We start from the raw sequence: 13,864 nt of genomic DNA, 5'->3' as shown, positions 1-13,864 counted from the left end.
CCCCCCCCCCCCCCCCCCCCCCCCCCCCCCCCCCCCCCCCCCCCCCCCCCCCCCCCCCCACCCCCCCCCACCCCCCCCCCCCCCCCCCCACCCCCCCCCCCCCCCACCCCCCCCCCCCCCCCCCCCCCCCCCCCCCCCCCCCCCCCCCCCCCCCCCCCCCCCCCCCCCCCCCCCCCCCCCCACCCCCCCCCCCCCCCCCCCCCCCCCCCCACCCCCCCCCCACCCCCCCCCCCCCCCCCCCCCCCCCCCCCCCCCCCCCCTCCCCCCCCCCCCCCCCCCCCCCCCCCCCCCCCCCCCCCCCCCCCCCCCCCCCCCCCCCCCCCCCCCCCCCCCCCCCCCCCCCCCCCCCCCCCCCCCCCCCCCCCCCCCCCCCCCCCCCCCCCCCCCCCCCCCCCCCCCCCCCCCCCCCCCCCCCCCCCCCCCCCCCCCCCCCCCCCCACCCCCCCCCCCCCCCCCCCCCCCCCCCCCCCCCCCCCCCCCCCCCCCCCCCCCCCCCACCCCCCCCCCCCCCCCACCCCCCACCCCCCCCCCCCCCCCCCCCCCCACCACCCCCCCCCCCCCCCCCCCCCCCCCCCCCCCCCCCCCCCCCCCCCACCCCCCCCCCCCCCCCCCCCCCCCCCCCCCCCCCCCCCCCCCCCCCCTCCACACATATATGTATATCTACATATACATACAAAATATATTTCTTTTTAAAAAGTTCTTATTTTCACTTAACTCTGCAGAATAACACAACTTCTAAATCTTTTCCATAAAACTTATACTATGGTAATGCAATAAATTAAATAACGCTTTTAAATATTGACTGAGCTGTTTGAATAGTCTGGATTAAACATGCATAAAATCAGTCACCCAAATGCACTTACTCTATACTACTCTCATACTCTGATACTACACTGATAATCTAGATGCAATGGCAGCAGAAAGCAAACCTTACATTTGTTGAAGGTGGAAAATTCTTGAGTGTTGTGGCTTTTCAGTTCTTTTACTAGATGAAGCAACAGCCAACTGTCACACAGATATAGGTTGGTCTTATTTCTATTTTGTTATTATTTAAAAGAATTCCCTACCAATCCCCTAGTCTGTATTTCTATAGCATCAATAGAATATTATAATAGCATACTTCATATATATATATATTGTGTGTATGTGCATATACTCGTATATACATGCATAATAATGCATTCTTGCTTCACATCAACATGAGGTAGGAAAAGTAATAATAACTTCATTTTAATCAAGAGGAAACAGAGAATTTTACAAGTTCCATGTCACACATCTTTGTTACATTTTTTTAAAAGTACCAGAAACATCACAGAGTGATCTCTTGACTCATCCTTGAATTGGATTTAAGGGAGGCCGACTTGCACACTGTCATCAGCCTCACCTTGTTGTCTAGAGTCATCCAAGTCTAGAGGCAGGACAAAAGTCAGCATGCCCTGGTGATGGCCTGGGATAAAGTGGGGAACTCAGCATCTTGGATGTGTGACAGAGTTTTCTAAGAGCTCCACAGTCCCTCCCCTTCAGCCACCTTCACGGACTTTGGAACAAATTGTTCTCACCCACTCCTTTCCCCCAGGAAAGCCTTCACAGGCTTAGGATTGATATCCCCTTAAGTCACGGATAGGTTTGAGGTTTGTCAGTCATCCTCAATCTGTTTTAGTCAAGCCCTCACACCAGTAAGTTAAACCATTTACTAAGTTCAAAGTACTTACCCTAATGCCTCTGACAAAAACAAGGTTTTTCACCCCAAAAGAATCATGAAAGTAACATTTATTTAAATGTTTAAGTGTTTAGAAATTCTTAAAATAAGATATATTTACATTTGAAATATTGTATAGAGAAAAATGTGGCTTGACAATAAATCTCACAGAATAACTTCTGTGTTTTCTAAAAATTCCCTAGACTTGACTTGGAATCACAAATTAACAAATAGTTATATAGTGTCTTACAAGGACAAACAATTCTGATTATCTCATTTCCATTACCATCTAGAGATAATGATTTCATTGGTACAGGGAACTAATGGGTATGGAAAATCCCTCTACAAATGTGGGTCAGCACTCCAAACGGAATGTTTCCTTCACTACATCCACCTCTTCCTTTCTATTTTATAAGTACTTCTTGGCCCTTGTTCTTTCTAAGAGACTTCCTCAGGGATCTGTACTTGCCTCTGTGCCTTTTAACAGTCAATCAATAAGTCTTTTTTGAGAATCTACTATGTCCCAAGAACTGATATAAGTACTAAGGATTCAAAGAAAGATAAAAAGGCAGTCCTTGCTTTCAAGGAGTTCACAATTTAATGTGAGGAGCATCATGCAAATACCTACATACAAAGTATATATTCATGATAATTTAGAGATAACCAACAGAGTGAAGATACCAGTATTCTTACGGTAGATCACGAAATGCTTATTATAGAAGATGAAATTTTTATAGTTGTGGCATGAAGGTAGCTAGGAGATGGTGGAGATGTAGAGGATGAAAATTCTTGGCATGAAGAACAACCAGGAAAAATGGATGTAATGTTGCATACAAGCAACAGAAAGGAGGCCAGTCTTTGGACTGTAAGGTGTGGGAGGGAAGGGAGAATAAGATGTAAGAACACTAGAAGTTAGGGAAAGACAGTTTATGAAGGGTTCTGAATACCAAATCAAGGATTTTATATTTTATTATTCTAGAAGTAATAAAGAAACATTGAAGATTGTGTGTGTGTGTGTGTGTGTGTGTGTGAGAGAGAGAGAGAGAGAGAGAGAGAGAGAGAGAGAGAGAGAGAGAGAGAGAGAGAGAGAGAGAGAGAAGAGGAGAGAGACAGTGAGAAAGAGAGAAAGAGAGAGGGACACACCTACATTTTAAGAAGAGTGCTTTGACAGATGCGTAGTAGACTAGACTTGGCTAATACTTGAGGCAGAGATAGATGAACCAGTGGGCTATAACAATATAGTTCAGGAATGAGGTAATAGGAAGTAATGTCAGAAGTGAAGAAAATGGAGACTATAGATAAAAAAGGATATAATTTTTAAAGAAGAAACTATAACCCCAAAAATATACTTTGAGAAATTATCCTTAAACTCAGAAGACATACACAGGCTTTTATTTTCCTTCTCTCAAATAAGACAATATCCCTGAATTATTAACATATATATGCTTTTTAGAAAATCATTGATCAGAAGAGTTTGAGAAGACACCACCAACCTACCCTTTTGTGATGTGGGAAGTGTACAAGTATTACATATTATACATGTTTTTAGAATTTTTCAATGTATCAATTAGTTGTACTGACTTTTTTTCTTTCTAAAAATATCCTTTGTCATAGGAAATGGCTTTCTGGGAGGAGAAAGGAAAAGTGATGTGATACTGTGGTGATATAAGAAACAGAAAAGATGAACAAAATAAAAAATTAATGATTTGGATGAAAGTATAGTAGCCATCTTGATAAAATATTCAGATGACACAAATTTGCAAAGATAGTGAATGCATATTAATAACAGTCAGGATCCACAAATAACTTGACAGGCTAAAACAATATGCGAACTCTGAGATGAAATTTAATATAAATGAAACTTCTTATGCTTGGGTTTTTAAAAATCAATTTTACTAATATAAAATGGGAGAGGTGTTCCAATAGTTTGAAGAAATCCCAAGATTTTAGTGGATTACAAATTTAATATAAATCAAAATTCCATATGGGAGCCAAAAAAAAGCCAAAGCAATCTTGGGTTGTTTTGAGAGGATCAAGTCAAGAACACTGAAAGCAATCATCTTCTTGTTATCTGGCCAAGCCAGACTATCTCTTGATCATTATGTTAAATTCTGAGTGTCAAGTATTAGGAAAGATATTGATAAGCATTATATCATTCATAGAAGAGTGGCCAGGATGGTGTATTATCTCAAGACTGTACTATCAGAGAATCAGCTGAAGGAAATGGGGATGTTTAGTTTTGTGAGAAAAAAAATACTTAGGTAGAGAATGATAGCTTTCTTAAAGTATCTGGAAAGCCTGTCAAGGGGAAGAGAAATTATACTTAGTCAGCCTGAGTCAAGAAGGCTGAAATAAAAGCAATAGGTAAAAATTAAAAGGAGGGAAATTTTAGGGAGATATAATTGGGGGGAACTTTAGAACATCTTAAGATATCTAAAAGTGAAATTAACTTCCACAGAAAGTAATAATTTCCTTACTAGATGTTTAGTGGATGACCACTTTTTGGGTAGATTGTAGATAGGATTCTTGCTCAAGGGTATGTTAGATTAGACAGACTCTTAAAAAACCTTTCCAGTTCTGAGATTCTGTGAACTGTGCCTGACTCCATCTTTCTACCAACATTTGGTGATCTACTTCCCTCTAGACTTTCTCCTCTAGTTCAATCTGTATACTATACTAAAGAAAAAAAGAAAAAAAAGGAATAAGTTTGTTGCCAGACTTTAAACTTTATTATGTAAGTCAAAGTCATTTAAAGATTTGTGACATAATTAAAGGAAAGTTCATAATCTGGGCCCAACCAATTTATTCAGACTTTTAAAAATTTGTTATTTTCTCTTGATTTAAACTTATTTCTCCCTTTTTACTACAAGACTCTGCTCAAACCAAATCAGGTCTAATTACTCTGTTGGAATATGCTTTGTCATTTTTGCCTTAAAAGCCCAAATTGACTCCCTTCTTTAAGAAAGAATTCTTCATAAAAACATAGCCCATTGCTGTCTTCCCCTCCTCTGAACAAATAGTATTCAATTCTCATTCACACATCTTTGGCAATTATTCACTATACTGCAATATTTATTATGTCCTGAACTATTCTTTAATATTCCATGTATTTGCATGTCTTCCTAGTCAGACCGAAATTTCCTTCAAGGCAGCCTATGGCCATGTTATAATCTTCTCTGCATTTCCCACATCATCAGAGAGAGCATCTTTTTCAGGCAATGTGTGCTTAATAAATATATGTTGATCCATCGATTAATGTAACCCTGACTAAGTCTCTTGATCTCTTTGGTATTCAATTTCCAGGAAAGGATTCTTGTAGCAGGTAGGAGTTGAAGTGAGTCATAAAGCACCAGGAGGTGAAGAAGGTTAAGAGGGAGAACATTGTAGGCATGGGGACAGAAAGTTAAAAGGTACAGAATTGATAGATGACAGATTGTATGACAAGGAACATCAAGGCCAGAACTATAGAATTGTAGAACACCTAGAAGGGAATTAAGTATAAGGAAACTGGAGAGATATGAAGGACTATCTTGTGAGAGATTCTAAAAAACAGAGTAATGTGTGATAAAGGCCTTGAACTAGGGAGGTGGAAATATCAATAGAAAATGTTTCATGCCTTATTTTATTTTGTCCCAGGGAGAAGATAGAAGTGTTACTGTGTTTTAAAAACTAAGTAGCAAAATAGTTCTAGAACAGTTTTGATATGAAACATCAGTCATTGGTTGGAAACCCTAGAAGTAATATGCATCTTTTGAAAGTTTTGGAGTAATAAGTTTATTAACTTCTATGTGCTTTGGAAAGGGAAAGCATTTACGAGTATTCCCCAGAAAATAAAAAGCAGCTTACACTTCTTTGGGGATGACAGTGATATCTGACCTTGTACATATCAAGTAATATAGTAAAAGAAATTTAGATAAATTTGCATGTCATAATTGTTTCTATAGAAACATCAGTATCACTTATAAAAGATAATAGCCATTTCTAGCAATATAATTTTATTTATTTTGATGTTTTATAATTCTTTCAAATATCACAAAATAAGAAATGTATTAATAACCTATCATGTTAGATATTTATCACAAAATCAAACATTTTACTTCTTTCACTCATTCTTAAAAGTATTAATCTGTTATATTTTAATAAATCAAATCAAATATAACTGTATAAAATCCTCATCTAATAGGAATTTTTCTTTTTCATTTACTTCTTCATTTATTAGGTGAACTCTATTTTCAAAATCATTTGGCTAATTGGTATACCTCAAATAACTGTTATAAAATTAAAGGTTTTATCACAAATTACTTTGAATATTTATCAAATATATTTAAATATTTTATGAAAAAATTATATCAAGGAATATTTTCAAAAATATTCAATAAAATCTGATTTTCTACACACCAGACCATAACAGAATACAGTATATTCTATATGCTTGGTCATTGATAAAGATTCTCTTAAAAGCAATTGTGCTTACATATGAAAACTATGGAGGAGACATTGCAAATTTTTTTCTTTTTCCTAAGGTGACAAAACACATTTTGTAATGCATTATCATTTCCAGATGATAATGACAACAGTAATAATAAACTCACCACAAATTTTATAATTTTTTATGAACTGAAATACTTAAGAAAGGCCCCTAAGAGCTTTGAGCATATGAATTGAGACATACCTCAATGAAGCTAATGACAATTTAAAATTTTACATGCCACCAGTTTCTCTTTTGTCTTCCTCAATTATGAAGGAACCAACCTCTCCTATTGCTTCTAACTCATAAAAACTATCCTGTAATATCAAGTCGACCAAGCTGAAAGTTATCTACTGTTAGAGATGATGTTACTGAGATTTTTTTTTTAGTATCTTAAAACTCTGCCTTCAATCAATGATGAGAGGAATCATCATTTTAAAAGTGTAGATAAGAGACTTCTTTTTTTGCCATTAAAAGGTAATGCTCTCTGCACATTCTTTTCAGGTGGAAGTTAATGATTTAGTTTTGCTATCCTTGCCCATCTTATCAATTACATTTGCATCTTGAAGAATATCTACTACTGGAAACATCAGATATGACAAAGGGTTTTCTTTCACTAAATAAAAGATTCCTAGATGCAACAGAGAACAGAAGGCATTGGAAAGCACAAGGCATCAAATTGTGGCACAAAATAGTGAAAACTCACACGTTGTCATGAACACGGTTGTTCCATTCCTCCCTTCTGAGTTCCTCTCGGGCATCTTTTTCTGAATTGATTGATGTGGCCACCCGCAAGGTTGGCTGCAAAGGCTTGTAGCGCTGCTGCAATACTTCAGCGATATCTCGGAAGGGCCCCTGACAGGTACAGGATAAGGTCAGTGTTTTATTGGGGTGGGTTTCTTTTGACATATTATTGATGACCAAGAATGGAGAGTGTCTAGAAAGTACAAGTTTTTCTTAGCTAAATGGTTAATAAAAAGTAATAAGGTTGATATACTTGTTACAGCAATTAGGAACATTCTCATTGATTTGATGTGACACTTCTTAAATAAAAGTGACCATTTTCAAGAAAAAACCTGTTAAAATGAAGTAGAATCATTGATTTCACTTAATTCCAATAACCAAAAACCTTTTAATTGTGCAATGGTTCAACCTGTGGCAATACATGACTTTATTTTCTAATTTAAAGAAATGTTATTTAACTACATAAATATTTCACTAATTTTTAATCAGTACTTGTGAATTATTTTAAAAATTCTGATCACAAGCTACAAAATCCTTCATATTAATAACAATAGTGCAAAAAATGGTTTTACCATTAGTTGAAAGCTTTAGAGGGAAACTGAAATCTTATCTTTAACTGATGGCATGCAGAAATCTATCAGAATCTTAATTTCTCAACAATTTTACAAATTCTTAAAGGAAAAATCAATATGAGTTTACATATCCTATACTGATACTGATGTTAACCATTTCATAATATATACATAGATATGTATATACACACCCATCTATAGAAAAAGCCTGAGCTATATTGCAAAGATGATTTATACCATATCTTAAATAGTAGTAGTAGTAGTAATCATAATCATAATAATACAGTAAAAGTAGTAACTGGCACAAACTCACTTGTAGTATAATTAGTATCACATTAAGCTCAATACAAATCAGAGGCAACTCAAGGTTTTGCAGTGTCACTAATTACATCTTATTTTTCTCTCCCCCTTACTCCCCCCCACCATTACTGTTGTTTTGTGAGAGAAGTAGGAAAACCATCTGAAAATATGAATGGACAACATATTCCAATCATGTTCCTTCTTCTTAAAGATCTCCTCTTTAAATAGGTTATCACTAACAAGTCACAGCTGGAGTTACTGCAAGCACTGAGTGAAGACTGTGGGGCTAATAAAAAGAAATGATTCACGCCTCATTTATGTTCACTTATGTTTTACATTAATAGAAACCAATAATAGGAACCAGTTACCATAAAAGTCATGGACCGTAAATAACACAAATGGCAAATAAGTATCATCTAGTACTTTTCACAGCTGGACAGGAGGATTGCTATATTTGAAAGTAGTTAATGGATTTTTATTGGAACTTTACTTTTTAAAGATACAGGGACATGATTCCATGTCTCCTTTTAGAAATATTCAGGTTTCAAACATTCATATTTTTGTGCTTTTACAAGCTCTTACTTTTCTTAGTTCTAGAATATAGATGGAAATATTGAATATAATTTGGAGAGACTCCTTTGAATATAAACAGAGAGGGAAAAAAAGTTTTCCAAAGAAGTAGGTATAGGCAGAATACTAACAATCTACTTATTAAGAATGGCAGTTATTTAATTCAATAGTGACCATATTTTTGAATTAGATATAAAATATTATTTACTATTATTATTATTACAATTCCTTTAAAGTGTTATTAAAATTACCTCAGTCTAATAGCATAATTTAATATGTGGGGAAAATGATTTTGGAATGGTATATAATATGCTATCAAAGTATCTTGCTGTCCTGAGGAAAATTAAAAATATCAATACAGATTTTTAAATATCTAAATTATTACATATTCAGCAATATACTTTTTCTGTCATTGAAATAAACTATTCCCTTAGCATCAACCAATGTCAAAAAGGAGTTTACATATCCTATTTTTAAGAGGGTGCATTGGAATGTGACTAAATCTAGAGCTCCCAAATGAACTTATCTCCTTTTATAACATTCTTATTCTCAATTATTCCATAGAAATAAAGATTTGAGGTCTAGTTTTGTCCCACCTGTTATCTTTACTCTTTGCTTCAAATGTTACTTGCACCTCTTCTATTAAATTATGATTTTTCAAATATCTTAAAGTTTTAGGTGGAAGCTGTATAAATGCTCTTATTAATATTCTTTAATGAAGCAATGACTAATTTCTCTATTATCTATAGTTTTAAGTATTAAGGAACTACTTAATACAACAATAAAAACAATTGATCTGATAAAACTTATATATCAGTTACATTCAGACTTTTTCTTTTATGTACAGTATGTTACATATAGAGTTCTTACCTATAAAATATAGAATACCAATGTTAAGAGAAAACTTATTGTTAAATTTTATACTTTTAAAGTGCTATAAACATCATCATCACTTAAACATTGCCTCTAAGAACTAAGGATATATTGGTTATTTGAAAAGGTGTTTTTGTAAAAGGAATATTTGTAATGTGTAATATAGACAAAATTAAAGTATATTATGTAGGCATTTATTATTATAAAGAAGTAAATTATGGAGAGATAAAATATATGCATTATTACCATCTTCTATCTAGAAGCCTGAGGTGTATGGGGTGCTCAGGGAGGGGTAGCACACTGGTATGGAGGGCTTGTCCTGCCCTCTTAGGGCAGCTCTCCAGCCTCTGACCCTCACCTGACACCCAGCTCTCACTTGTGGCTCCCAGTAGCTGCTAGCATGCGGCAGTGGCCACACCCCGGTCAATGGCTTTGACAGGCCGGCTAAACCTTGTGAGGGTAGCCATCGAGTCATTGACGCCTGGCGAACTAGGGCTTTGCTCACCCAGCATATGAAGACTGCTTCGGCGGAACAGGCAGAAGAAACCAATAAAAAGTTTCAACGGCTGAGATGGCAACACAGCAAGGCACTGTGGAGTGCTTAGGGCGTGTTGGAGCACAAAGGACAACATGGCCACCCAAAGCAACTGTGGAAGTCTCCAGATGTAATGATTTTTTGTGCCACTGGACCCAGGCTTCCAATGCCAAGTGAGACTGTCCCTGTGCACCGACTTTTCCACTTAAATCTCTTTCACGCACAAGTATCTTTGTGCACAGATGCACAAAGAAAATCGTCATACTCGGCTTCTGAGAGACTACTACTATCTAGAAGCCCACATTCTGAATTCTTAAGTATTTTTAATTTCTAATCTTCCCCTAATAACACAAAATATACATAACAGTACAAATGCCATCTATCTAGCAAATCAACATGTGAGAAACATAAGTAATCCAAGTGCAGAAATCCTATTCAAGCTGATTTCTTAAAAGAAATAAAACAATTAATAAAATAATTTGAGCTATAAAAATATGAATTCAATTCAACCAACACATTTTAAATACTTGCTATGTGCCTGGCACCTTGCTGGATTATGGGGATATAAAGAAACTTGCTGTCTTCAATGAGCTTACTTTAAAGTCTCAATGTTTTTAATGTGATAAAGTGCTATGATTGTCATTTTTCATCATTAAGAAGAAGGATGAGGTAGTGTGCATACTGATGGTCTTGGAGTCAAAGACCTGGGTCCAAGTCCCATCTATGACATACATTGGTTGCCCAAGGGCAAGTCACTTAATCTCTCAGTTCCTTTAAACTAAATTATAAACGACTTGCCAAACTTCATTGGTAGATGGAATTTCCACACCAGGAGTTCCCCCATGCCTATGAAATCATTGGTCTAAACAAAAAAAAAAGTTTTCAACAAAATAATACTTTATAATGATGTTTGCATGTAGGGCCAATTTAATAAGTATTTGCTAGTTGGACCAATGAAAGAACAAATACCAGAATTTATATATCTAAATGAGTAGGATCCTCCAAAATAAAGATATATTGTAACCATTCTACTATAATACCAAAATTCTATTCCTTTGATATTCTTTAAAATATAGCTTTTTAAAATGTGTCAACTTTTAATGAAGTTAATGAAAATATCAAGATTTTCTAAATGTACTTTTGTATATTAATGTGTTGTGACAATGTACAAGTTGTACCATGGTTGAACAGGTTGCGGTGGTAGTTGTGCTTCATAATTGAAGAGAAGACCAAAATGTGGTTAACTGTGGCTGACCAGACCAATTCAACCTCAGAGGTTCTATCCCAGGTTGAGTACAATTAACTTCTTTCAATATTTAAGCTGGAGATGTCCATATGTGCTTTTAAAATTTCTTTTGATCTACTGCAATTTTGAATTAATTATAGAGCATAGAACCTTTTTTGATGCAGGCATGCCATGTTGACTGATACTATAGCAGCATCTCCCATGTCCCACAAATAAGTCTCAAGTTCTTCAGAGAGACCTTTAGAGTGTTCTTCTATCACTTTGAATACTGTGTGAGCACCTGCCTTGTGTGAGTCCATCATAAATTAATCTTGTAGGCAATGTGTGTTTGGCATTACAACATGATCAATCCATCAGAATTATTCTCTCTGAAGTAGAATCTAAATGCTTGGCAGTTTAGCTTGAGAAAGGACCTTGGTGTCTTATTTTGTCATTTAAGAATCTTTCTAAAAGAGTTCAAATAGAAGTGATTCAATTTTCTGGCATGATACTGGTATATGTCCAAGTTTCATGGGCATACAATGAGGTCAGCACAATGGCTCTGGATCCAGTTTGGTAGGTGGCCTAATACCTCATATCTCCCAAACAATCCATCAGCATCTCTCAAAGACTGAGCTAGGTCAGGCAGTGGATGCAACAACCTTATCATCTATGTATACATCTCTGTAAAATATACTGCCAAGGTAAGTACTTACCCATAGCATTCAAAAATCTTCCATTTGCTGTAACCAATGGACCCAGAATGAATGATACAATACTGGCTAGTGGAGAACTTCTATTTTCTTGGTAGGTTGTCAGGTCAAATTAGCACAAGGGCCAGAGAATCAATTCATCTTCTGTTGAATATTACTCTCAGAGTACACTAAGTGCACAATCAACTGCAAGCAAAAAGTCTCACACCAACTCTCCTCTATTTTAGTCTTGGCTTATAATCTTTTTAAGTTAAATAATTTACCAACTTAGTTAAGTTTGATGCCATTCTTCTCCTCATTGAAGGTATCTATAAATATCCTGAAAATATGTTAAGAAGCATGGAAGCAAGAACACTACTCTGCTTCACTCCAATGATGACAGGGAAAGCATGAAAGCATCTCCCTTATTCAGAACTCATGCAAGTATGACATTATGGGACTGGTATATAATACTAATGGATTTCTTTGGGAAAGCAAATTTTGCCCTGATCTTCTGTGAGCCTTCATGACTGACAGTATCAGTGGCCTTGGTCAAATCAATGAACATATACAAACCTATTCTGCTCCTAACATTTCTCCTGGAGTTATCAGGCCACAAACAGCATATTGACTATTCCTTAGCCCTTTGTGAAACCACACTGGCGCTAGGTGAAGGATCATCTAATAAGGAGGACTCTGATAAGAATTTTGCCAGCCACAGTTAAAGGAGATATCTTTCCAGTGATTGTCACAAGACAACCTATTTCCTTTTCCTGTATAGAGATGGGCAATGAGGGCATCCTTGTTCTCATGAGAAAATGACTTCCTCTTGTCATATAAACCAGAAGTTTTCAGTGAGATTTATATGAGTAGTGGACCACCTACTTTGTAAATCTCTGCTAAAATGGAATCAGTTCAGCATTCAACCTGTTTCTCAAAAATGATGTTTTATCACCATTCAGTGTGGTTCCATCAACTTTGAATATCAGGGATACATCAAAGGTCTCTGGCCTATTGGCCTTCAGAGGATCATGGAAGTGCACTGAGTTATAACTATAAACCTACAACTGAATTTCATCTGCCTTCCTATTGAGCCAAGAGTCTCACATCTTATTGCACTTTATTTTTGATGGATTTAAATACTGTCTTCTTAGAAACAGATGGACTATCCTGTTAGCAAAACCCTGTGGATTTCTCATTTTCCCCCATCCTTTTCCTCAAATAAATCCTGATGTTTACAAATGTTCTGGCACAGATGAATAAATGGGGTGCTGCTCCACTATTGGCAATTGTGTGATGGCTCAGCTTTCCCTCCAAATCAGAAACAAACTGTTCCAGCAAGCAGTGCTCTAAACTACTGACATTCTTATAGTCATCTTGCCTTATGGCTGGCACTTTTGATGTATGAATGTTTTACTTGGAGAGAATAAGTCTATGATCAGTCCAGCACTTTGCGCCACTCTGACATCTTATCTCTTCTCCTTTTTAAAGAAATAGTCTATTTAATGCCAATGTTTGCTACTAGGGTATATCCATGAAGATTTAGAGCATTTACATAGTTGAAAGACACTGTTTGGGATGAAGAGATGCACAACTCTTCAGCAGTAAGTGATCAATTCTGTTACTGTTTCTAACTCCATTCTTCCCCTGCCAAGTCTGATAGCCTATGTGTACTCTGATATTAAAATCACCCAAAATTATAAGCTTTTGCTCTTTCTGCACATTGATGATGAGGGACTCCATGTCTTCCTAAAATTTTTCTTAGACCTCATCAAGGTTCACCATGGTGGAAGCATGTGAACTGATGATGTTGGTTTGGTACTTTCATCCAAATGACAATTGTGTTGTCCTGAGCCTGTCATTCATTACTTTTGTGAGGCATACAAAAATGCTGATTAGATTAGATTGCTAAATCTATGCCAGTTTCATTGCAGCCACTCCAGAAAAAAATATGTATACAACTCCCACTTCCGTAAGCTAGCTTGAATTTGACAGCCTTATTTCACTTAGGGCTTCTATTTGGATGTGATATCTGCGGATTTCTCTCAAAAAAGCTGTCTTATAGGGCTACTGGATTCCATGTTGTTCAGAAGCATTCATAAATTCAATGGTGAGGTAAATTGTCTTTGCAAAAGTATATATATATATATATATATATATTTAGTATCAATCACAGAGTAGGATCC

At 37.1% G+C, this 13,864-nt stretch overlaps 1 protein-coding gene across 4 annotated transcripts in view; it reads right to left on the bottom strand.

The window, feature by feature from the left end:
* Positions 1 to 13,864, bottom strand: part of SPATA17 (spermatogenesis associated 17) — a 446,142-nt gene that overhangs the window by 129,452 nt on the left and 302,826 nt on the right. For all 4 annotated transcript variants that reach the window (XM_007481412.3, XM_056815953.1, XM_056815952.1 and 1 more), the window contains exon 8: positions 6,874 to 7,022. In XM_007481412.3, coding sequence (XP_007481474.1) covers positions 6,874 to 7,022 — 149 coding nt within the window. The remainder of the gene's footprint in view (positions 1 to 6,873; positions 7,023 to 13,864) is intronic.

Source organism: Monodelphis domestica, chromosome 2 (assembly GCF_027887165.1).
Source record: "Monodelphis domestica isolate mMonDom1 chromosome 2, mMonDom1.pri, whole genome shotgun sequence".
NCBI lineage: Eukaryota > Metazoa > Chordata > Mammalia > Didelphimorphia > Didelphidae > Monodelphis > Monodelphis domestica.
The sequence above is the reverse complement of the archived record's forward strand: the minus strand, read 5'-3'. Positions and strand labels throughout refer to the sequence as shown.